Source organism: Schistocerca piceifrons, chromosome 4 (genome assembly GCF_021461385.2).
Source record: "Schistocerca piceifrons isolate TAMUIC-IGC-003096 chromosome 4, iqSchPice1.1, whole genome shotgun sequence".
Classification (NCBI taxonomy): domain Eukaryota; kingdom Metazoa; phylum Arthropoda; class Insecta; order Orthoptera; family Acrididae; genus Schistocerca; species Schistocerca piceifrons.
In genome coordinates this window covers 616,301,967-616,325,600 of record NC_060141.1, presented here as the reverse complement: position 1 = coordinate 616,325,600, position 23,634 = coordinate 616,301,967, and the positions used below count along the sequence as shown (strand labels likewise).

Sequence of the window (23,634 nt, the reverse complement as noted above, 5' to 3'; positions counted from 1 at the left end):
TCAGATTTCTGCATTGAAACAAGTTTGTTTTACAGAATTCAGTGTTTCAGCCTTGTCATTGTGCCAGTATGTTCAGTGAATGACTGGATAGGTGACACTTGTCTCTTGATTGACTTGAAGATCAACATTTCTTAGTATTTTTTAATGGTTCCCTAAGTAATATATTACTTAGATTACATGCTACATTACTTGCATTACTCTCCTTACAGTTGACTTCTTTCAGCTATTATCAACAAAAGATTTTAATGTTGAAAATTACGGTGCCGTCTTTGATCTGGAGTCATTACCTAACATGGCAATTTCCAAAAGATATTGTTCAATAATCTTATACATTTCCTTTGATTTTCTCCAATTTAGCCCAGCAGAGGAATGATGTTGGCTGTCAGTGATCACCAATCCATTGCTTCTTATATCCGATTTACAGAAATATTTTCCTACCTTTCATAACATTCCTTTTAGTGTTACCTACTCACTGATACTATAATAAATGTATAGTTGCAGATTTTCTCCTCAGATTTAACTCTATCAACATGTTCTGGTCTGTTAGCAGGAGTTCAAGGACATTACTCTCACAAGTTAGTTTTCTAGTCGCTCAGGATATTTTTCAGGTAAGAATTTTACCAGAATGCTTGTTATTACCACAGGCTATAGTAATTCGTGTTTTCTGGTGCCGAACTGGATGACATCTATTACCAAGGCAAGATGAGGATATTTATGTGTAACTGTATCCAAGCTTTCCCTGCACACCCTGCCACTATACACTACTCTGCCTAAGGCAAGTGACAGTGGGGCGAGGAATTTAACAGACATGTGACGTTTACTGTCACCAAATAATTTCATATTGCTAGATATAATAAGTTATTTGCATCAATAAGTATACCACCACCAATGGAGTCCACTCCATCTGCAAATAAATAATCGGAAGAGTAATTGCAACTACTCACTCAATTGTTAGGACACCATGTCGTTGATACACACATAAACAAGACAGAGAATGTTGATGGCTTTCGGACAAATCTTTTCAGAGCTATTAAGTACATTACGCCATGTTATAATATTATGAGAAAGAAAGTTGCTGCTCACCCTGCAAAAATATTTCAGTGAGAATTTTATATTTTACTTCTATTAACACGATCACTGCAGCGGACATTTAAAAGTGTCCACATGAACCATTACCTCAGTGCTCCTACTACTTATAAGCATTTCTGCAACCGACAAGTCAGTGCAGCAGTTGCTTAGAAGTGTGTCCATCTGCAGGTATTGTTATAGAACCTAGTTGTGAACAAGTGTTTGTACAAGCAACAAAGTCTCCAGCACAGTTTTTTGTACCTAAAGTTTTGTTTCTGCGTGTGTAGTTGGCTGACATATATTGTTCAAAATAGCAGCTAATTAACCAATGCTGGCAATGTAAAATCCAGGGTATGATGTAACAATATTATGAAAAGGATAGTTGCTACTCACCATGTATTAGAGATTCCGAGTCACAGATAGGCACAACAAAAAGTGTCGGGAAAGTGAGCTTTCGGCCAACAAGGCCTCCTTCGAAATGAGACACCCCCCCCCCTACACACACACACACACACACACACACACACACACACACACACACACACACACTCACTCACTCACTCTGTCTCTGACAGCTGAGGCCAGACCGCGAGCGGCAGCGCATTACAGACACCAGGTGGTAGGGGTAAGGAGGCAGCTGCGCCGGGCAGGGGTTGGGATAGCAGGGGGACAGAAAGTGCTGCTTGTTGGAGCATACAGGGGCGAGGTGGAGAGAGGGTAGGGCAGCAAAGTGCAGTTGGGAATTTAGACGGATGGTGAGGGGGGGTGGGGGGTTGCAGAAAGGAGAGAAGTAAGAAGACTGAGGATGCATTGATGGAATGAAGGATTGTGTAGTGCTGAAATGGGAACAGGCAAGGGGCTAGATGGGTAAGGACAATGACTAACAAAGGTTTGGGGCCAGGAGGGTTATGGGAACGTAGGATATGTTGTAGAGTGAATGCCCACCTGTGCAATTCTGTAAAGCTGGTGTTAGTGAGGAGAATCCAGATGGCACATGTTATTATGCAGTCATTGAAATAAAGAATGTCACATCAGGTGGCGTGCTCCGCAATGGGGTGGCCCAGCTGTTTCTTGGCCATAGTTTGTCGGTGGCCATTATGCGGACAGACAGCTTGTTGGTTGTAATGTCCGTGTAGAATGCAGCATAATGGTTGCAGCATAACTTTCTGATCACATGACTGGTTCCACATGTAGCCCTGCCATGATTGGACAGGTGGTGATTGTGACCGGAGTGGACTGGGTGGTGGTGGGACGATGTATGGGACAGGTCTTGCATCTGGGTCTACTAGAGGTATGTGAGCCATGAGGCAAGGGGTAAGAAGCAGGGGTTGTGTAGAGAAGGACGAGGATATTGTGTGGGTTCAATGGGCGGTGGAATACCACTGTGGGAGGGATGGGAAGCACAGTGGGGTAGGGGCGGAAAATGTAATTCAGTTGCTCCAGGCCTGGGTGGTACGAGTCATAATGGGAATGCTCCTCTGTGTTCGGACAGTGGGACTTCGGGAGGTGGGGGTGGCTGGAAAGATAAGGCACGGGAGATCGGATTTTGTTCAAGGTTGGGAGAGTAATTACAGTCTGTGAAGACCTCAGTGAGCCCCTTAGTATATTTCGAGAGGGTCCATTTTCATTACACATGGCAAACCCACGCGTGGCTAGGCTGTATGGAGTTCCCAAGGGGCTGTTCTTTCATGAGTTTGTGTGTGGCACATACGGGGCCGTTGAGAGATTTCAGTCCATTCCTCCTTCCCACGCTGCATTTCCTTCACTGTGGCCCTCCCTCCCCATCCTGGCTCCTTCCTTGTTGCCCCCACCTTCCCAACCATTATTATCTATATGTATTTCCATTTGAAGCACCACAGGACTTTGCCCGTCTGACTCGTTAGCGTGACTAAACAAGTGTTTGAAAATAAGTTATTTTATTCGTGGAAATGATAGTTTGAATGAATGACTGTATGTCTGTATCTGGTAGTCCGGTGGGGCAAAGTTGAAGTCTTTTCATATAAAGCTACTGACTTTCTTTTAATGTATGTGAGTATGGGTGGTTCGCCTAATAATTCTTTGATATGTGTTGGGCGTCTATCTATTGGCATCCGCTACAGTACGGAGGACACAGTTTTGCAGAGTTTGAAGTTTGTGCAGATGAGTGTCTGCCGCCATTGACCAAACTTCTGATCCATATAATATAATAGGGAGGATAACAGTTCTGTGAAGTCGCAGCTTCGTTTCTAAAGTCAGCCCTCCACCCTCGAGAAGCAGGTAAAGGCAAATAAATTCTGTACTGCCTTTGTTCTAAGCCCTATTAACGTGTTTCCCAAATGTCAACTTTTTATCGATCTCAGTCCTAGGTAGGTTTCTGAGTGGCTCCAGTCGATTTCTCTGCCTACAACCAAAATCTGCCTGCTTGGGGAAGTTAACTTTCTGGTGAACTTTATCGCTACTGTTGGTGCTGGATGTATTTTAATCTTCCATGTGGTGTACGAGCTTACTATTTCATTCAGATGATCCTTTAATTTCCTCACTGTAAAGTTGAGGTTGCTACTTCTTTTATATACAGCTGTATCATCAGCATAAAGCGCCAGTTCATTGCCTGCCAGTTTGATATGTCATTTATATACAGGGTGCTCCACTTATCTTGACCACCCTAAATAACTGTTTGTCCAGATGCAAATTACAAAATGTTTCAAGCAAATGTTCTTTAGCCATCAGGGGGGCATGTTTTTTACAAGGATACCTTCAGTTCAGAACACGACGTGCACTCAAGGCATTATGTGCTGGACATCTATTGTGTTGATCCACATAAGCATTCTGGTCCTTAGCAGCACTTCATCCAGAAGAGGAGGAAGAATTTGTCTGAGGAAGTTGGCATTCGCTGTGCTGTTTAAACTACCATTGATGAAGTAAGGGCCAATAATTGTAGTACCAAGCATCCCACACCAGACGTTAACTCTCCATTGACGCTGATGTTCCACCTGTCTACGACATCATGGGTTGACTGGACCAATAATACACGTTCCATGTATTTACCTGTCCTGTGTTTGAGAAGGAACATTCATTGGTAAATAGAACATGGGAGAAGGTTTGGGTTGCCGAGGATTTGCTGCTGTGCCCACTGACAGAACTGTACACGATTCTGGAAATCATTACCATGTAGGCGTACATGGTAAGGATGGAACCAGTGACATGTAAGAACACTGGTTTTAGGATTGCCAATCTCGTGCTCAAGCTGTTGTGTGCTCACATGTGGATTCATAGCAACAGAAGCGAGAACAGTAACTTTGGCAGCTTCATCTGTGCGAGTGCTATGATGATTGCGTTGTCGTGGGTTGAAACTTCCCGTTTCCTGAAGCGTCAGAACAAGACAATAAAAAATCCGTCGGGAAGGTGGGTTCTTGTCAGGATATCGCTCTCTGTACAGTTCCGCTGCCTGCTTAGAATTTTGCCTACCTTCAACAACAATAACAATAAAAGAAACATTGTGTTGATGCAGTTTGTGGGAAGGACAGCCTTTACTGTATGCCTATTCCACACAACAGTATTTAAAAGGACTAAACTACTGTACTAAATGTACCCATACATAAGAAAGCAGTATTGCAATTACTGTTCTGCTAACTTACATTCCCCATAGATACATCGCATTTCTACCTTCTCTTCGTTTGCGATAGGTATGCATTCTACTTATGTTTACATTTGTCCTCTGTCAACGTCAGCATGTGGATGTGTTCCATTAGCCCGTGTATCTGCACTAAGCACTGGGAGTGTCAACGTCAAATGTTGCATAATGTAATTAATAAAGTTGTGTTTCAGTGAATGGTACACTGTGATACATTTTTGAATAGTTCTTTAGGAGAGGAAATGAATTACCGAATAAAAAATACAGGGTGGCATTTAAAAAAGTCACACCACTCTTCATATCTTTGTAAAAAAACAAAAGCTACAACGAAGGCAATCATGCTGATTAATGTCCCCCTAACAGCTAAAGAAACGGCTTGAAACATTTTATAATTTGCATCTGGACAAACAGTTATTTAGGGGGGTCAAGATAAATTGGACACTCTGTATAACAAGTATAGTGCGGGGCCCAGAACTGACCCTTGTGGAACCCCGGCCGTAGCATCCCTGAGCATACTAACATCATTGCTGGACGTAACAGAGTATTGCCTCCGTCCCAGGAACGAGTCAGTTCTGCATATTGTGTGTTCTAGAATGTCTAACGGTAGTAACTTGTATATAAAGCCATAATGACAGGCTTTATTGAATGCTTTCTTGATGTCGAGAAATACTGCTTCTATGCTATGTTTTATATCTATCATCTTGCATATGTGTTCTTCCAGATGTAGGGATTGATGGACAGTGCTGTGTTCGGGATGGAAGCCAAACTGCTTAGGGGTGATTATGTTGTCTCTCAGGAATTTGGTAAGGACTCTCTGGATAGGGCACACCAGTACAAAGCACAGGAGTGAAACGGTCTGTAGCTCTCAGGTAGGATTGGTTTTTTATTGGGCTTTGGTAGGGTTACCACCTGAGCAGTTTTCCATGTGGTTGGGAAGTAGGTTAGGGAAAAATCACTGGTTGTATATGGTGGTGAGGTGAGGAGGAAGGTGTTTTGGGTAAGGGATACAGACCTTGTCAGGGCTGAGGGATTGGTTGTTCCATAGTTGTCTGATATAGGCACATAAAAGGAGATCAGGAACTGGTGTATATTCTGTTTCTGTCCTTTCTTGCTGTCACTCATCCGATTATTATTTCTGCTTGCCTATCAGTCACGCATCGTCGATGACTTCAGTTCAGAATTGTAACTCCAGTGACGTTGTTGTCGATGTTGTCAATACTTCTGCCATCTCCTTGTTGTCATAAACTAATCCGTTTTCTCCTCACAGTGGCCTGTGTACCCTGGGCGTAGTGTTCAGAGCTTTCACGATCTTCCACACTTCTCTTGTGTCCTGTTCTACCTCTGAGCCATTCTTTCCATCTGAGGCCCTCTGTGCTCCTGTAACATTTTCTTTACTTGGGCTTCTGGTCTTCTAAGCAGGTGACGATTGGCAGGATCGCAAAAAGTTTGCCAATCCCTCATCACACACCACTTCTTGGCTATCAGGTCCCAGATATCAGGGCAGGTCCCTAGCACCAGGTTTGGTCGTTTGCCTGGTGCTCATCTCCTGAGCACAGGTCTGGAGTACATTTATAAAATACTCTATCATCATATCCACCTCTGCTTCATTCCTCAAGTGTGGGGTGTCATTCAGATGTGTTCTACCAGGGCGTTATATTGTTCCCAGTTAGTAACTGTCTGTTTTTGCCATCCTCCAGATTTAGTCTTTGTTCTGAGGCCAGCTTTTAGTGAACTGTTGCTGCAGCCCTCCATGGCAGGCATGGGAGCAATTATTCCCAGAGAGGGATCGCTCTTGATAAATCATCTCAATCTCATCCCACTGCCATTTTCGGTGATGCAGCCCCGGTACCCATGCTTGGAATTCATGTCCCTCACTACTATGACTCCCTTGTCATTGTTCAACAGGGCCTGAAGGTGTCTTGACGTTTATCGTTGGTCATGGGTTTCATAGGCCAAAATTATTTTAAACACTTGGTTGCCTAATTTTAATTCTGCCCCGGCCACCTCGACCGTGATCAAGTTGTGTTTTTTTTTTTAAAAATCATCTGCCTCACAATGAGCACGAGTCCTCCGCCTGGGTGGTTTTGTCAATTGACCCTGTGGACCAAGTAATTGTGCACCTTAAATGAGTTGGTCGGCATTAGATGCATCTTCATGATGCAGGCAACATTTGTGGTGTGCCGGTCAAGAAAGGACTGCAGCTGCAGGGTTTTATCTGTAATGCCACGGGCATTCTAATTAAAAATTCGAAAGGATGTTCTTCTATTGAAGTCCATTGGCAAATACTGTCATAGCGGCTTCTACTATTATCATCAACTTGGAAAATATATCTGATTCTGCTCGGACCTTTGCCAGTGTTTCTTTATCTTTTTGCACCAGGGTGCTCATGTTCAGTCCCACAAACAGTGCTTTTATTTCTCTGAAATCTTCCAGCAAACTAAAGAGGTCACCGCTAGTGTTTGGCGTCGCCTGAGGTGCCTCTGGTGCGGGTTGTGGAGTGGTTCTGATATCTTCTGTGCCAGGAGCAGCCGGAGGATCTGGTGGTGGGAACACAGCTTCATTGCTACAAGCAGTCGACTTGGCTGCTGGTGGATGTGGCAGTGGTGGCGTGCTCATCTCTGGGCCCACTGGAGGGTCCACTGGTGGGTGGTGGGGACGCACTTGCTTCTGGCACTGCTGAGGGGGACGGGGAAGGGTTACTTCGGCATTGGCAATGGAGGGGGCAGCCCGTGCGGTCTGTCCTGGCATCAGTACCAGGAATTGCCGTGCTGGTACCTAAACTTATCTTGCCGCCAAGTTCAGTTTTCAGTGGCAGTTGGGGCAAGTTTGCTTTGGCTGTGGTTTTGAATTAATCTTTGATCAAATTCACAATGGGCTAAGGGCACACTGGGTTTTGTGTTCTCCCATGGCTGCAAAGACTCATCAGGTGCAGGCCTGTGCATTTCACGCACTTTGGCTGAAGTTAGCAGTTTTTGCTTGTGTGTTTGAACCTCTGGCAGCAATGGAACTGATCTGGACCTTCAGGCTTGTTGTATTTTTCTACTGTTATCCTAAACCTTAGTATACAGTGAAGACTAAATACTTGTGTCCTCATTATTTTCTAGCACCACCAAGAAGTTCTGCTCCTTCTTCCAGCCTCCAATTCTTTCCTCTGTTGCACTATGAAACATTCGCCTATGAGTTACTGCTTGCCAACCTCCAGTTCCGCACTTGAAATTTGTGTACATTGTACTACAGAAATGTTTTTAAGCCCTGCACTATTTATGTTCTTCCTTATTTGTCCCAAGGAATCTGTTGATGGTAGGTTAGCACACAATACTCTGGTTATACAGAGGTATTAATAAGATATTGTGACCTATTTTCAAGAATAGAGAAGAAAATGATTTAAACACACTTCGTAGTCTCTGTAATACTGTAGTATCTTTTATGGTTAATTTATGGGCACCATAGTGTCAACACCATTTTTTCAGTTGTATACTGCAGTAACCTTCCATTAATTTTTCAAATTTAAAATAATTTAAACTTGTTTTGTGTTTAGGTTATTATGAAGTTGATACAAATGTGGTAAGAGAAACTATGAGAGTTGTTGTACCGCCTATTAAAGATTACAGCTCTGTTGGCATTTACATAGCAAGAGAATGTAAAAATGTACCTACATATTTGCTGGAGAAAGTTACTTCACCAGGTAAGAGGCATATATCAAAATTATTGTAATGATTGATGACACAATTTTTGAAAATACTAATCCAACTTTTCTGTATTTCAGTTTTCAAAAGAAGTGTACTTGAAAACAATGCCAAGTTTGCAGAATTTGCAGGGAAGAAGATATTAGAAGTTGATCTCATTAATATGCCTGAGATTTTAGAGTATGAAGCTCAAAATCTGCAAGGTGCTTAATAATGTGTGGAGAACAGTGACATATTTATTGTATTATTTGTTACCAGCATATATAAGACCTGTTTTAGGCAGAGTTTGCTGCTGTTAGTAACTTTGTTTCATAAGTCTGGTGGTTTGGAAGACTGAGCAGTATGCTGAAATATGTGTTAAGTTTTAGGTGTTCTGGTAATAAGACTGTGGGTGCAGATGGAGAAAGCTCAGAATTCTACTTAAGAATAGAATCTCAGTTATTCCTTACATATCAGAATATACCTTTCAGTCCAAATTGATAATGGAGCCTTTACCCCTCAGAGGAAGTGTTGACAGTTTGTTAGATACAAATTTCAATACTTTTACTTTTTTTTGTCCTTACGAGGAAAGAGCTTACACTCTACTGTGACAAAAAAAATCGTTCCATTCAGTATAGATTTGTGGGCAAGTACATTCTCGTTATAAGCTTTATCAGATATCCCTGTGGAAGTGTGTTATGAGTTTTGGGATTAGACATTCAGTAGAAAACATTTTAGTTCCTTTAGATATGAATTTATATACTAAAGAGTTTAAATGTATTTTATTTGCAGATAATAGTTTACATGTTGAACTCTTGTTGTTTATATACTTTTAGAATAACATCCATGTTACTTTACAATGTAAAACTGTAGTTTCCAATTTCAGAAAATAAAAATCATATAACAGTAATGAACAGTAACTAAATAATAGGTTCACCATTTACAGCTTTTTGGCGGAGGTGGAACAACTTCTTAATCCATTTTTCCATTCGTTGCTGATCTGAAAATAACTAAAAAGTATTCTTTAGTTTAATCTGATTTGAAGAGTTTAAAGTACAATGTTTTCAAACATAGAATCAAAAAGTTTAACTCAAACTTCCTCGTTACATTATAAAAAATCTAGTTCCACAGCAGATTGTAAGTATGGAAACAATAAGTCTATTAATTTTTGTAGACCAGAGATCATTTTCTGGAATATTTGCATATAAATCACTACAAGTGCACCAGTTTCAGTGAAGAGAGCTTTCTGATAATTATTAAGTAGGTGTTTATATTGTACATTGAAGGGGGGGGGGGGGGGAGAATGGAAAGGAAAGGGAAGAAACTGGTATCAGCTGCATCGGGAGTTAATGCAGTGAAAATATGTGGCAGACTGGGATCTCCTGGTTACTAGGCACCACTGTACACAGCGTTAATTGCAAATGTGCAGACTATCTCAAAAACCCCAAAATCACCATAAATGGGCTCATTTTCTTCATTGTGATAAGTGGAGTATTAATTTCAAGCTTCCTGACTTATTAAAACTGTATGCTGAACCAGGGCTTGAGCATGAAACTGTGCCTTTAAGAGAGTAATGCTCTTTTGTCAACAGCTATCTAGGACCAATTCACAACTTACCCTCACCACTTCATTTCTGCTGGTACCTCCCTCTCCCTCTCATATATATATTTGGAATCTGTTTCCTAACACTAAGCAGGCACTTCAATAAAACCAAAAGGTTTGATCTTTTTAAATGGATATTTAGACAATTGTCAATTTTTCAGCATCAACTGCAATTTGCACTGCAGATTTTACAGATTTAAGGGTTAAAGATATTCTCCTAACATAAGTGACTGTTTAGAGATCCTATTCCAATCTTGTACTTAATTTTCTCTCTGACAGAAGCCTATGTGATGTGACATGGTAAGCAAAGGAGTTTTGCTGTGTAATACAGGTCTATTGTACTTTGTAACAGTATTGCCTATTTTTGTCCTATTCCATTCGCGGCCTTTGTCACTGTCAATATAATTTTTCAGGGTATGTAAACACAATATATAAAATTCTCAGATGCTTCTGCCACTGTTGCAAATGGCCTTCCTCAGGGTGTTTTATTACCGCTATGCAGTCTTGTTTCTCTGAATTTATCCAACAAGGTTTTGTGAGAACTGTTATCTTCCCTCCAGATATTCAGTTTTAAGTTTCTTGAGAATTTCTTTTAAACTAATGCAATGGGCTATTCTGACCTGTTATGATCCTAGTAACATGTCTCTGTATCCATCTTATGTCTACTGTCATGCTTAATCGATCTAGACTTTGTTATACTAACATCTTGTTTTTAACTTCCTTCACCGAACGGTTCCAACAAATCTGTTTTTGTGAGAGCACCACACACATACTGCTCCTCAGTAATACTCCAAAATAATAGTATAGTGTGACATGGTCACAATGTCAACCACCGATCTTGCAGTCTGATACTATATACTATGAGGTTCTCTCTCCGTTACAGGCATTACTTTGAACTTATCCACATATAGAGGGGGTTGCCTTCAATTACATAAAGTGGATATTTTGTTAAGTCTCTCCGGATTCTCTGAAGTCATTCAGTGAGGATACTGACCTGTAGACAAAAAAAAAAACATCAGTAAACGATCTTACAGTGCTGCTGATACCATCTTAACAGGATGTGTGTACTGATAACACTAGTGGCCTTATATGCTTCTTTGAGGCACACCTGATACCACTTTTGTTTCTGCTGAACATTCCCTGCCCAGTATAACATACTTGCTTCTATTAGTCAAATTATTCATTAAGCCAATCGCATACATGCGAACAAAAATCCACATGATTGTATTTTGGTTAGTAGCAGATCATGTGGTAAGTGTCAAATGCCCTTTGCGAACCTAAGAAGAGAGGATCTTCCTGTTCATAAGCACCCACAGACTGAAAAATGTGTGTACAAATGCGGCAAGCTGTGTGTTACAAGTATTCCTGAATCCATATGCTCCGGGGATTCCAACTTCTTTCTGGGCAGAGCAGCTCGCCCACCTTACTTACCCCTTCTTCCTTCTCCATGATTTTATTTCTGTCTTATTGAATTTTGCTGACAAAGCTTCCCAGGAGTTGCATTTTGTATCCTCCTCCTGAGAATTATTCCTGCATCAGTACATATAGGATGAAGACTCATAACCTCACAGTTTGATCCCTTTAACTCCAACAACCAACCAATAATCCATGCTGATGCTGATTCTCAGAGCAGCTCGATTTCCCCCAGGAATCTCAATGTTTGAGCTTAGAATATGCTTCACAATCCTGCAACACATGTGTGCCACAAATACTGTTCAATAATTATGTGCATCTCATCTTTTACCTGTTTGTAAACAAGTGTCCTGTGCTCTCTCCTGTCACACGAGCCTATCTGCTGTAGAATTTCTCAATAAATAAAAGCTACAAGGAAAAAAATTCATTCTAACTGGCACTGTATCATGGCCTGGCGCCAACTTTGGTATTACATCAGAACATTTTGATCAACAAAAACCATTGGAAAAACTCCAGATTCATAAATTACACATGATTAATTTTACATTGCTTACTATTTTCCTACAATAAAAAGAATGTCAACCATTAGAAGCTGTACGCCAAGTAACTTGATATAAGTCTAGAAACAAAATTCAAATTTATGTTTTACAAGAGCACTTAAGTTTGTTTCTCAATAATAATCTCCTTTTTGCCCATAGTCACATTCACTTTTGTAAGTACAGGTTTTCTCCTTTATCAGATGATGTCTTTAGATCCAAGTAAAATAGGTGAGATGAATTACATGAGAAACAGATCAGTACTGCCAACATTCCCAGTTTCCAACAGTTCTTAGTGTTGTGCTGTAGAACGGTATTCTGTAGTTATCTTTTTCTGCAATTGAAAGGTTGATCATTGGTCTCTACTTTGCTGTAGGTGAATCTTTAAGAGCAATGCAAACTGTAGGGATATTTTTTGAACCAGTTCCACAACAATGACAGATTGTTTTCATAACATTGCAGAATCTTACACCCATTATCGGGTAAAAGTGCCACACAACATATCACAAGCCTGTGGGGGCCAACATGCAAATTGCAGAAACCCAAGTTTCAGCACCGTTGATTGCACTGAAACAAATAATATATCACATTTCCTGTTGATGCCAGTTGTTGATATTAGAGACTACAAATGTCTGTCATAGACAATAACATTATAAGACCATTTTCATTTCTACGTCATCTTAGATTCCAAATTAAATTATCAGGTCACAACTGGTACATATATCAACCTTAGATTTCTTTGTAGTCAGTTTCATTTTGTGAAATTCATCACAAAAGAGCCTATAACCTTGCAAAATTCTTTAGATTACTTTTCGTACAATGCAGCCATCATCAGGTAAATTAATAACAATTTCTTCTCAAATAATGGCTTTTGTATGTAAAGATTCCAGTTAGAAACTTAAGGATGTACTCTTTTATATTATTGTTTTCTGAACGAGACCTTTCAGTCCTGCTGGTCCATTCTGAATAAATACCTTTAAAAAACATGACTTGCTATTATCAATTTTCAGTCTGTATTACTCCATGTGGTCTTTCACATTAACTTCCCTAAATAGATTATTTTCATTTCATATTGTGATAAGCTTTGTTTAAAATAACTTTAACAAACCTCAAACATAATCTTTTCATCTATTTCGGTCATTCATTGTTCAGTATGCACCAAATATTTTTCTATGAACTTCATTTGAGATTTTTCTGGTGACGAATGCAGGTCACAACAATCAGCACCTACAGTACTCTTGTACACTGTTTAGACACTAGTCACATTACCCTTAATGTTTTATCATAGGGTATAGTATATCAAAACATAAATGATGGAACACATTATTCCCCATTTGACCATTATTGCTATTGCTGTTGAAAGTGTGTGGGACAAACTCACAAACTACACATTGCAGTCTCACTTCATTAACTGTCACAATTGCATATATCTTGATAGATTACACCGCTCTTCCCTAGTGTAGCCCAAGGATGGCAATTTTTTCTTGCTCAAGAAAAATATCCAAATTCCCAAGAAAAGATTAACCGTGCTGATCTTTGTTAACCAGGTATGCAAATCAACATGCTGTTAGTGTAACTACTAGTCCCTAGGAGAGTAGCTAGCTGGTTAAGCTGTGTACTGACTTGCTGAATCTCTAACATTAGAGCTAGAGCTATCTCGAGCACGGTGAATAGTCCACACAGCTCCACACTTTTGGCTAGAAGCAGATGAACACAACATATCCTTCATCACACACCAAACTGTGGTTTGTTGATATATTCTTTGCACGCTATCACACTGCAACATTTGTTCACAGTATAATATGCACGAATCCACATTTCGTCTGTTTAAAACACTAGCCACTTTCATCCCAGTGCTTACCTCGATTACTTGTGACAACTCGTTTATTTGGTCTATTTTTAAATGTAAATCCCATGGATTTAATTTTTCTCTCTCCAGAGTTTCCTTACAATCAAATAGCTGTGAAGTTTAAGCATAGTTGGTACCTCTTTGTACTGTACTAATAATCTATAAAACTGTCATGTCTGTTTGGATGTGCTTCTCTAAAACTACTAGATGAATTTTCATGGGGTTTTGGCAGGTAACTTGAGCATATCTTGGGGCACTGTATATATCATCAAAGTCAGATCACAGAAAAAGAAAGATATCGTAACTGAGTTTTATCCATACTAATATTATAGATGTGACAGCAACTCCATTCATTATAGAGATAGATTAAACCCTGAGGAAGAACAAAGACTGCTTTAGAAAGTGTGTAGTGCAATATACTTACTACTGGTTTCGAGAATATTATGTGAATTATGGAAAATATTTACTCTTTGCCTTTTAATTTTTATCATTTGTGAAAATGCTTGTATTGGTTGATATGTGCTACGATTCAAAGTAATGAATACAATGCTTACACAATCTTCAATGTGTTTAATCCTGACTTCCACACTACTTGATGCATAATGTACACATTCTATAATGCATAGCTGCTTCAATAGCATAATGCATAGGGCACGCCTTCCTGCCCATGCCCCTCAGTACGCACTGCTCAGCAGTGACGCTGCACATGCTGATGCATTATGTGTTGGGACAGCATGGGAGGGGAGAGTGGGCACACATCACGAGTTGTGCTTACCCGAACAGGTAGACACACGAGGGCAACTGATGGTACTTTGTGTACAGCAGCTTGCTTATTCACCGAAACTCATAACAACAAAACTACTAATATGCAAGTGCAGCCACAGCTAAGAGCTAGTTGCATAATAATAGTAATTTATCTGTACTCTCGCTGGGACAGTGATTTTGCACACTTCATTTCTCCTTTTCCAGGGGTGAGTTCTTGAATCCAGTTCCACTTAGCATCCTATCTTCCCTCCTATCATTGCACATCGTAAACATGCTCAACCTTAACATTTTGCTTGCATGTTTCACCAACTTTCCAAACAGGACTGTAACTCCTTTCTCCTACACAACATTAATAAATTGAATAATGTTAATTTAAAGCTGTCACAGCTTGCCCATGAAGACATTTTCTTTGCTTACTTCCCTTTCATGCATTAGGAGGTAACAAAATGCACTTCCATGAACTAAAATGTGACTACCGTGCCATGTGATCAAGTTCCCATTCTGCTAGGTGTACAGTTTGTCTTTACTCATAATACAAAGCATGCTGCTGAAAGTATCATCATGTGGTTCCTGTACAGCACTACAAAACAGCTGAATATATTGCAGTCTCCTGATTCACATATGCTGAAAATTTGTTACATATAAAATTGCATTAAAAGTGATGATGAAGCCAATTCCAGAAGCCTTGAAGCAAAATATCAACAATGCAGTCAATTTGTAAATAAAAGGAACAATCTACGATTTTTAGCCTTTTCTCTGTGTTGATACAATTGCTATCGGTCTTCGCAACAAATCCTTCAGTGTCAAATTGTCTTTGTGATAAAATATGACTACAGCATTATCGAAAAAAATCAAATTAAGTCTCTAAAAACACACTGAACGTATAAAATGGACAACTACTTAATGTTTCATTTTTAATTATTTGACAAAGGTCATATGTAAAACAGATACTACAGCATCTATGCTCCGTGGCACGCATTCGTTTTATCAGAGCAATTTGTCTCCTAAACAAGCTCCACAGCTAAAAACATTTAGGTGCCTAAATACTTTTACAAATAGTGTAAAAGAAGATAGACCGTAGGTAAGTAAGTAAGTAATTATGTTCTTATGGTGACACATTTAAAAGGTTTAACACGTTGGGTGCCAGCGGCCACAGCAGCCATACATCTGACACTGTGTGCCTGGAATGGCCATGAAACATCCATCACTAAGCCTAAGGCATTCAACATGTTAATCCCTAACAAATTTATTTAAAAAGATATTCGCTTCCAGAAAACGAGTACCATATTGCTGCTGTTACCTGCACAAATAACCTACAGAGAAAAAGAGCTACTAGTTGGGACAGTGTTGAAATATTTCATGGTTCAGAATGTGTATCACACCTATAGCATTTCTTCTTTCGAAACTAATAATAACACGAACAAATAAGACTTTTCTATGTAAAACATTCTCGGTTTTCGTGCTGCGTCAATTCGGGATAAAATGTCAAGCTTTCGACGATAGCCTCCATCGTCATATCAAAAGCAACTGACTGTCTTCACTGCTGCTGTGTTGGCCTTACATAGCCTGTGGACGTCTTGTGATTGGTATGTGATTACGTACTGCTGTCGCACACGGTGTCAATGTGTGTGCTGGTGGTGCCACCACTTGGAACGTAAACCTTGGAAGGAATGTTTTTGCTGTAAAATTTGAAATTTTCCTGGCGAATCAATTGTTCAAAAAGATTTCGCACTTTCAGCTGGTGGTTGTAAACTTCATTGCACAATATTTCGGCTGGACAACTGCCAGCCAACTTCAGGTGAGCCGAATGAGGACTGACGAAGACGTTCTCCGCTCCAGCTTTTATAGTGCGCTGATAGTACTGCCGTGCATGCGTTGCAATTGCGGAGACCAAAGGGCCACACCACCCTCGCTGGTGGAACTGCAGTACTCAGCTGCCGTCGGTATTGTCACTGGCCGCAGCTATCGAAGTCTTCTGGCATCTTCGTTTCGAGCAAATTTCGGAGATGACGGGATTCCATGTGTTATTCAATTGGTAACCACTGTCACGGTTCATTAGATTTCCCGCAATGCATATTTCAACTGATTCTTTGATAATGGAGTCCCAAAAAGTTGTTGCAGTGGCCAAAATCAAAGTTTTGTCTCCGCAATTGCAACGCATGCGCTGCAGTACTATCAGCGCACTATATAAGCTGGAGCGGAGAATGTCTTTGTCAGTCCTCGTTCGGCTCACCTGAAGATGGTTGGCAGCTGTCCAGCAGAAATATCACGCAATGAAGTTTACGACAACTGGCTGCAAGCCTGAAATCTTTTTGAACAATGTCTCTGCTGCTTCTCTGCATCGAGCGCTAGTTTCCATGCACTGCCCGGATAGTATCCACTATAACCATTAAAGTTCTTCTCGCTCATTCTTATTTCAACAGCCTCCTTCATAACAGAATCCCAGTATGTGGAGGCACGAGACAAAATTTTTGTTTCATCAAACAGTATTTTATGTTTGTTCGTGGGACTATGCTCTGCAATTGCCGATTTCTGCAGTTCTCTATTTTTAATATGCCAATGGTGTTCTCCACAGCAATCGGAAATGGTATGAATAGTCTGACCTCTGCAATTGCTTCCACACTCACAGGGGCTATTATAAATTACAGGGACCCTGAGGCTGAGACTGTCCTTAATAGGGCGCATCATCTCCTTAATTTTCTTAGGACGACGAAAAATTGGTCTTATACCCCATCTACCCAGGAATCTTCCTATTTTGTTGGATATAGTGCCACATAAAGGAAGAACTGCAATCAGTGCTTCATCATGTGAATGTGCAGCGTTTTCACATTTCCTTTTCTTCAGAACGCTGCCTTTATCATGTGCACCATAGCCATTCTTTCGGAACATGTACTTCAGATGGTTAATTTCGAACTTCAAGTGGTCCTTGTCAGAAACCATTTTTGCTCTGTATACCAAAGTGTTCAAAACTGCTCTCTTCTGAACAGAGTGATGGAAATTATGTGCATTAAGGTATAAATCGGTATGTGTCGGCTTACGGTACACAGAGTGGTGGAGACGCCCATCCACCTGCCGTTGTACTAAAACATCTAAGGATGGCAACCTTCCTTCCTTCTCCAACTCGACAGTGAAGCAGAGTTCTGATGTATGCTTTTCATGTGTTCCATGAATTGTTTCAGAGCTTCTGGTGCTGTGTGGCCAGACCACAAATGTATCGTCACCATAACGATAAAAAAATGATGGACGGAGGGGAGCCAAATTTAATGCACGCTCCTCAAAATTCTCCATAAAATAGTTAGTCAATGGTGGAGACAATGGAGAGCCCATTGCCATACCGTCTTGTCATTTCATAAAATTTATTACCATACAAGAAGTAGGTGGTCATCATCATGATTTTATCAACGAACATCTGGGAATTTTTGATGTGATGTTCACACCGGCCAATTATAGGAGTCATCGACTTTGTTAGGTATTTGGCCAGCTTGTAGGTAGGAGTACCAATTGCAGTGGCAATAGGGCTCAAGGGAACATTATCCTTGTGGATCTTCGGTAGTCCGTACAACCTGGGAATTCTAGGAGCTCAGACTTCGAGATTTTTCGTAACATCATTTGTCAGACTGGAATTCTTCAGTAGCTCCATGGTTTTTCTCCTGTACGTCAAAGTTGGATCCCGTTTAAGACATTTGTACGTACTGTCCTCCAACGGTGATATTCAGTAGTATTAGGAACCACGGTGGCATTTCCTTTGCCAGCTGATAATACGACAAGATCTTCATCTTTCCAAAGTAAACGGACCCCCTCCCTCTCCTCTCTGCTGATATTGGATCTGGAAGGCTTAGCTGAGGAAAAATGCGACTGGTAATAAGTCTCACTTCTTTGGTGTCATCCTGTGCAAGATGCCGCAGTGCCTGTTCTACTCGACTGATAAGATCACTGAAGGGTATAGTACTTAGTGTAGGAGCAAAATTCAAACCTTTATTAAGGGCCGAGATGGCTCCCATGTCCACGTTCTTCTCCGACAGGTTGACAACAGTGCACACTGTTTCATATGATGACTCCCTCTGATCTTTGCATAGCTGCAAGATGCTCAAATTTCTTTGCTTGTTTAGCCGATATATTGTTAAGATGAGCTCTTTGATGAGCATCTGTCGTCATATCGACCCACTCCCAGTCAAACGGTGAGAGAACTGTAGATAACAAAAAGATGTCAACTATATAAACTTAGTGCATTAAAATCTAGTTCATACCTTGTGTGTCGTAACCTTTCTTTGACCCTCACGCAGCTTGTCTTCTGTAATATATTCTTCACTCCAACCGACTTGATAAGATGTTTATCCACAGCAACCTCAGGCACAATCTCCTTATCATGACAGCGTTGCAGAAATGCATAATTACCCCACTACTGTGTATATTTGATGTGCAGCTTCTCCAGTTGACGAACCTGGCGTGCGATGTTCTCCCCATAGAGGAAAGATATATGAGAACAAAGTCTTTCACGATGGCACTTATATGTAAAACATTCTCGGTTTTCCTGCCGCGTCAATTCAGGATAAAATCTCAAGCTTTCAATGATAGGCTCCACCGTCATTGTCAAGAGCAAGTGACTGTCTTCACTGCTGCTGTGCAAGATCCACAAGGATAATGTTCCCTTGAGACTTATGTTGTTGTTGTTGTTGTTGTAGTCTTCAGTCCTGAGACTGGTTTGATGCAGCTCTCCATGCTGCCCTATCCTGGGCAAGCTTCTTCATATCCCAGTACTTACTACAACCTATGTCCTTCTGAATCCGCTTAGTGTATTCATCTCTTGGTCTCCCTCTACGATTTTTACCCTCCACGCTGCCCTCCAATGCAAAATTTGTGATCCCTTGATGCCTCAGAACATGTCCTACCAACCAGTCCCTTCTTCTTGTCAAGTTGTGCCACAAATTCCTCTTCTCCCCAATTCTATTCAGTACCTCCTCATTAGTTATGTGATCTACCCATCTAATCTTCAGCATTCTTCTGTAGCACCACATTTTGAAAGCTTCTATTCTCTTCTTGTCCAAACTATTTATCGTCCATGTTTCACTTCCATACATGGCTACACTCCATACAAATACTTTCACAAACGACTTCCTGACACTTAATTCTATACATGATGTTAACAAATTTCTCTTCTTCAGAAATGCTTTCCTTGCCATTGCCAGTCTACATTTTATATCCTCTCTACTTCGACCATCATCAGTTATTTTGCTCCCCAAATAGCAAAACTCCTTTACTACTTTAAGTGTCTCATTTCCTAATCTAATTCCCTCAGCATTACCCAACTTAATTCGATTACATTCCATTATCCTCGTTTTGCTTTTGTTGATGTTCATCTTATAGTCTCCTTTCAAGACACTGTCCATTCCATTCAACTGCTCTTCCAAGTCCTTTGCTGTCTCTGACAGAATTACAATGTCATCGGCGAACCTCAAAGATTTTATTTCTTCTCCATGGATTTTAATACCTACTCCGAATTTTTCTTTTGTTTCCTTCACTGCTTGCTCAATATACAGATTGAATAACATCGGGGAGCGGCTACAACCCTGTCTCACTCCCTGTCCAACCACTGCTTCCCTTCCATGCCCCTCGACTCTTATAATTGCGATCTGGTTTCTGTACAAATTGTAAATAGCCTTTCGCTCCCTGTACTTTACCCCTGCCACCTTTAGAATTTGAAAGAGAGTATTCTAGTCAACATTGTCAAAAGCTTTCTCTAAGTCTACAAATGTTAGAAAAGTAGGTTTGCCTTTCCTTAATCTTTCTTCTAAGATAAGTCGTAAGGTCAGTATTGCCTCACGTGTTCCAACATTTCTACTGAATCCAAACTGATCTTCCCCGAGGGCGGCTTCTATCAGTTTTTCCATTCGCCTGTAAAGAATTCGCATTAGTATTTTGCAGCTGTGACTTATTAAACTGATAGTTCGGTAATTTTCACATCTGTCAACACCTGCTATCTTTGGGATTGGAATCATTATGTTCTTCTTGAAGTCTGAGGGTATTTCGCCTGTCTCATACATCTTGCTCACCAGATAGTAGAGTTTTGTCAGGATTGGCTCTCCCGAGGCCGTCAGTAGTTCTAATGGAATGTTGTCTACTCCCGGGGCCTTGTTTCGACTCAGGTCTTTCAGTGCTCTGTCAAACTCTTCATGCAATATCGTATCTCCCATTTCATCTTTATCTACATCCTTTTCCATTTCCATAATATTGTCCTCAAGTACATCGCCCTTGTATAGACCCTCTGTATACTCCTTCCACCTTTCTGCTTTCCATTCTTTGCTCAGAACTGGGTTTCCATCTGGGCTCTTGATATTCATACAAGTGGTTCTCTTTCCTCCAAAGGTCTCTAATTTTCCTGTAAGCAGAATCTATCTTACCCCTAGTGAGATAAGCCTCTATATCCTTATATTTGTCCTCTAGCCATCCCTGCTTAGCTATTTTGCACTTCCTGTCGATCTCATTTTTGAGACATTTGTATTCATTCTTGCCTGCTTCATTTACTGCGTTTTTATATTTTCTCCTTTCACCAATTAAATTCAATATTTCTTCTGTTACCCAAGGACTTCTACTAGCCCTCGTCTTTTTACCTATTTTATCCTCTGCTGCCTTCACTACTTGAGACTTATAGTCAGTGCAATTGGTTCTCCTACCTACAAGCTGGCCAAATACCTAACAAAGTCGATGACTTACAGCCAGCCAGTGTGAACATCACATCAAAAACACCCAGATGTTCATTGAGAAAATCAAAAAGATTAGAGTTAGTCCAAATGACATTTTAGTCAGCCTGGATGTGGCATCACTGTTTACAAAAGTTCCTGTGGAGAACACTTTGAAAATGCTGGCGGATCTTTTTCCTCCTGAAACTATAAAGTTGTTCCGACTTGTGGTGACGACCACCTACTTCTTGTATGGTAATACATTTTATGAAATGACGGACAGCATGGCAATGGGCTCTCTGTTGTCTCCATCACTGGCTAACTTTTTATGGAGAATTTTGAGCAATGTGCATTAAATTCGGCTCCCTCCATCCATCATTATTTTATCATTAAGTTGATGATACATTTATTGTCTGGCCACACAGCGCAGAAGCTCTGAAACAAATCAGAGAACACACAAACAGCATACATCCGAACACCTGGTTCACTGTCGCGATGGAGAAGGAAGTAAGGTTGCCATTCTTAGACGTTTTAGCACAACGGGTGGATGGGCATCTCAACCACTGTGTACCTTAAGCTGACGCATAACGATTTATACCTTAATGCACAGAGTTTCCATCTCCCTGTTCAGAAGAGAGCCGTTTTGAACACGTTGGTATACAGAGCAAAAATGGTTTCTGACAAGGACCACTTGAAGTCAAAAATTAACCATCTGAAGTACATGTTCCAAAAGGAAACGTGAAAATGCTGCACACTCACAGGATGAAACACCAATTGCAGTCCTTCCATTCTGTGGCTCTATATCCAGCAAAATAGGAAGATTCCTGGGTAGACGGGGTATAAGACCAATTTTTTGTCGTCCTAAGAGAATTAAGGAGATGATGCGCCCTGTTAAGGACAGTCTCAGGGTCCCTGGAATTTATAATAGCCTTTATGAGTGTGGAAGCAATTATGTAGATCAGACCATTCATACCAAAGGCATATTAAAAACAGAGAACTGGAGAAATCAACAATTGCGGAGCACAGCCTCACGAACCAACATAAAATACTGTTCAATCAAACAAAAATTTTGTCCCATGCCTCCACATACTGGGATTATGTTATTAAGGAGGCTGTTGGAATAAGAATGAGCGAGAAGAACTTTAACCGTGATAGCGGATACTATCTGAGTGATGCATGGAAACGAGCGCTCGATGAACAGAAGCAGCAGAGACGAGACATTCCTTCCAAGGTTTACGTTCTAACGGAATCGGTGGCGCCACCAGCGCACACATTGACACCGTCTGCGGCAGCAGTACATAATCGCCAACCAATCACAAGTCGTCCACGGGCTATACAAGGCCAACACAGCATCAGTGAAGACAATCAGTTCCTCCTGATGACGACAACAGAGGCTATTGTCAAAAGCTTGAGATTTTATCCCGAATTGACACAGCAAGAAAACCGAGAAAGTTTTACATATAAGTGCCACCGTGAAAGACTTCATTCTCATAAGACATTTTCTATGACATTCAATGGCCCATGATTTCCACTTTGTTTCCATCAGCAGGCACTACATGTACTGTGTTTAATACAGCTCTTTCTCACGGACACCGAACGAATTAAAAGCTCCAATGAAACAACCGAATTTTCACTGTGTGTCTGGCATTGCTGGCCTACCAAATTGCACATAGGATGAGCCATAAATGAAGGTATAGGCTATCAGCTCATTCCGCAAGTTGCCCAAGCAAGTATTTGAATCTGGATTTTCAGAGGGCCACAGAATCGTGTTTACACACTGGAAACCTGTGTTTGTATTTCTCATGCCTAGTTTTACGCTATTTGTCTGCACATCAAACTCAATTGGCACTTTTGAACTTGACACGCTTTATGCAACAAACACAGAATTATACAGTGCTTTTTTAGAAGTTAAAGGAGACTACGTTCATAAAGAAGTGGTAATTTTTTCTGCGCAAAATATTTAGAATTACTGTAGCCACAGTCCAGTAAAATTCAACAATAAAAAACTGCATTCTTCGTTTTGTCCCTATTTGATTACCAGCACATTGATTAAATAACAAATTGGTGCCATTTACACAACTAGGCACTATGTACTCCATGATCCCAAGACCAAAATACAGATGTAACCGTAGCTAATACTTTTAACTATCTGCTACCGATATTCCAGTTTGTCACATTACTTTGATTGCTTAAGCACTTTACATATAAATAACAATTTTATATCTTCGCTGCTTTAGAGGATATACTATCACAGGATTTTACAAAAATAGGTCGAATACCTGAATACCTAATTAAACTTTCTACTAAGTCATTTTTGCAGCCTCATTTTGGAATCATATTTCAGCTGCTTCACTATGTTTTGGCTTAAACAAAAGTCACATCAACGTTTTAGATTATATGTAAAAGTCACCTCAGGATGGTGCACATTATATGCTAGTGGATGAAGGAT

The 23,634-nt window shown here is 40.5% G+C and overlaps 2 protein-coding genes across 6 annotated transcripts in view; one reads left to right on the top strand and one right to left on the bottom strand.

Annotated features, from left to right (window-relative positions):
* Window positions 1–9,253, top strand: part of LOC124795119 (integral membrane protein 2C) — a 35,571-nt gene extending 26,318 nt beyond the window's left edge. Inside the window, exons 6-7 of the mRNA XM_047258978.1 lie at window positions 8,217–8,363; window positions 8,445–9,253. Of these exons, the coding sequence (XP_047114934.1) occupies window positions 8,217–8,363; window positions 8,445–8,575 (278 nt within the window). The 3' untranslated portion in view covers window positions 8,576–9,253. The remainder of the gene's footprint in view (window positions 1–8,216; window positions 8,364–8,444) is intronic.
* The window catches only part of LOC124795121 (serine/arginine-rich splicing factor 4-like), a 50,934-nt gene continuing 36,410 nt past the window's right edge, over window positions 9,111–23,634 (bottom strand). For 4 of the 5 annotated variants that reach the window (XM_047258979.1, XM_047258982.1, XM_047258980.1 and 1 more), the window contains exon 6: window positions 9,111–9,353. In XM_047258979.1, the coding sequence (XP_047114935.1) occupies window positions 9,264–9,353 (90 nt within the window). In that variant the 3' untranslated portion in view covers window positions 9,111–9,263. Of the gene's footprint in view, window positions 9,354–9,452; window positions 10,940–23,634 lie in introns of those variants that run through there. The other variant, XM_047258984.1, reaches the window with a different exon arrangement.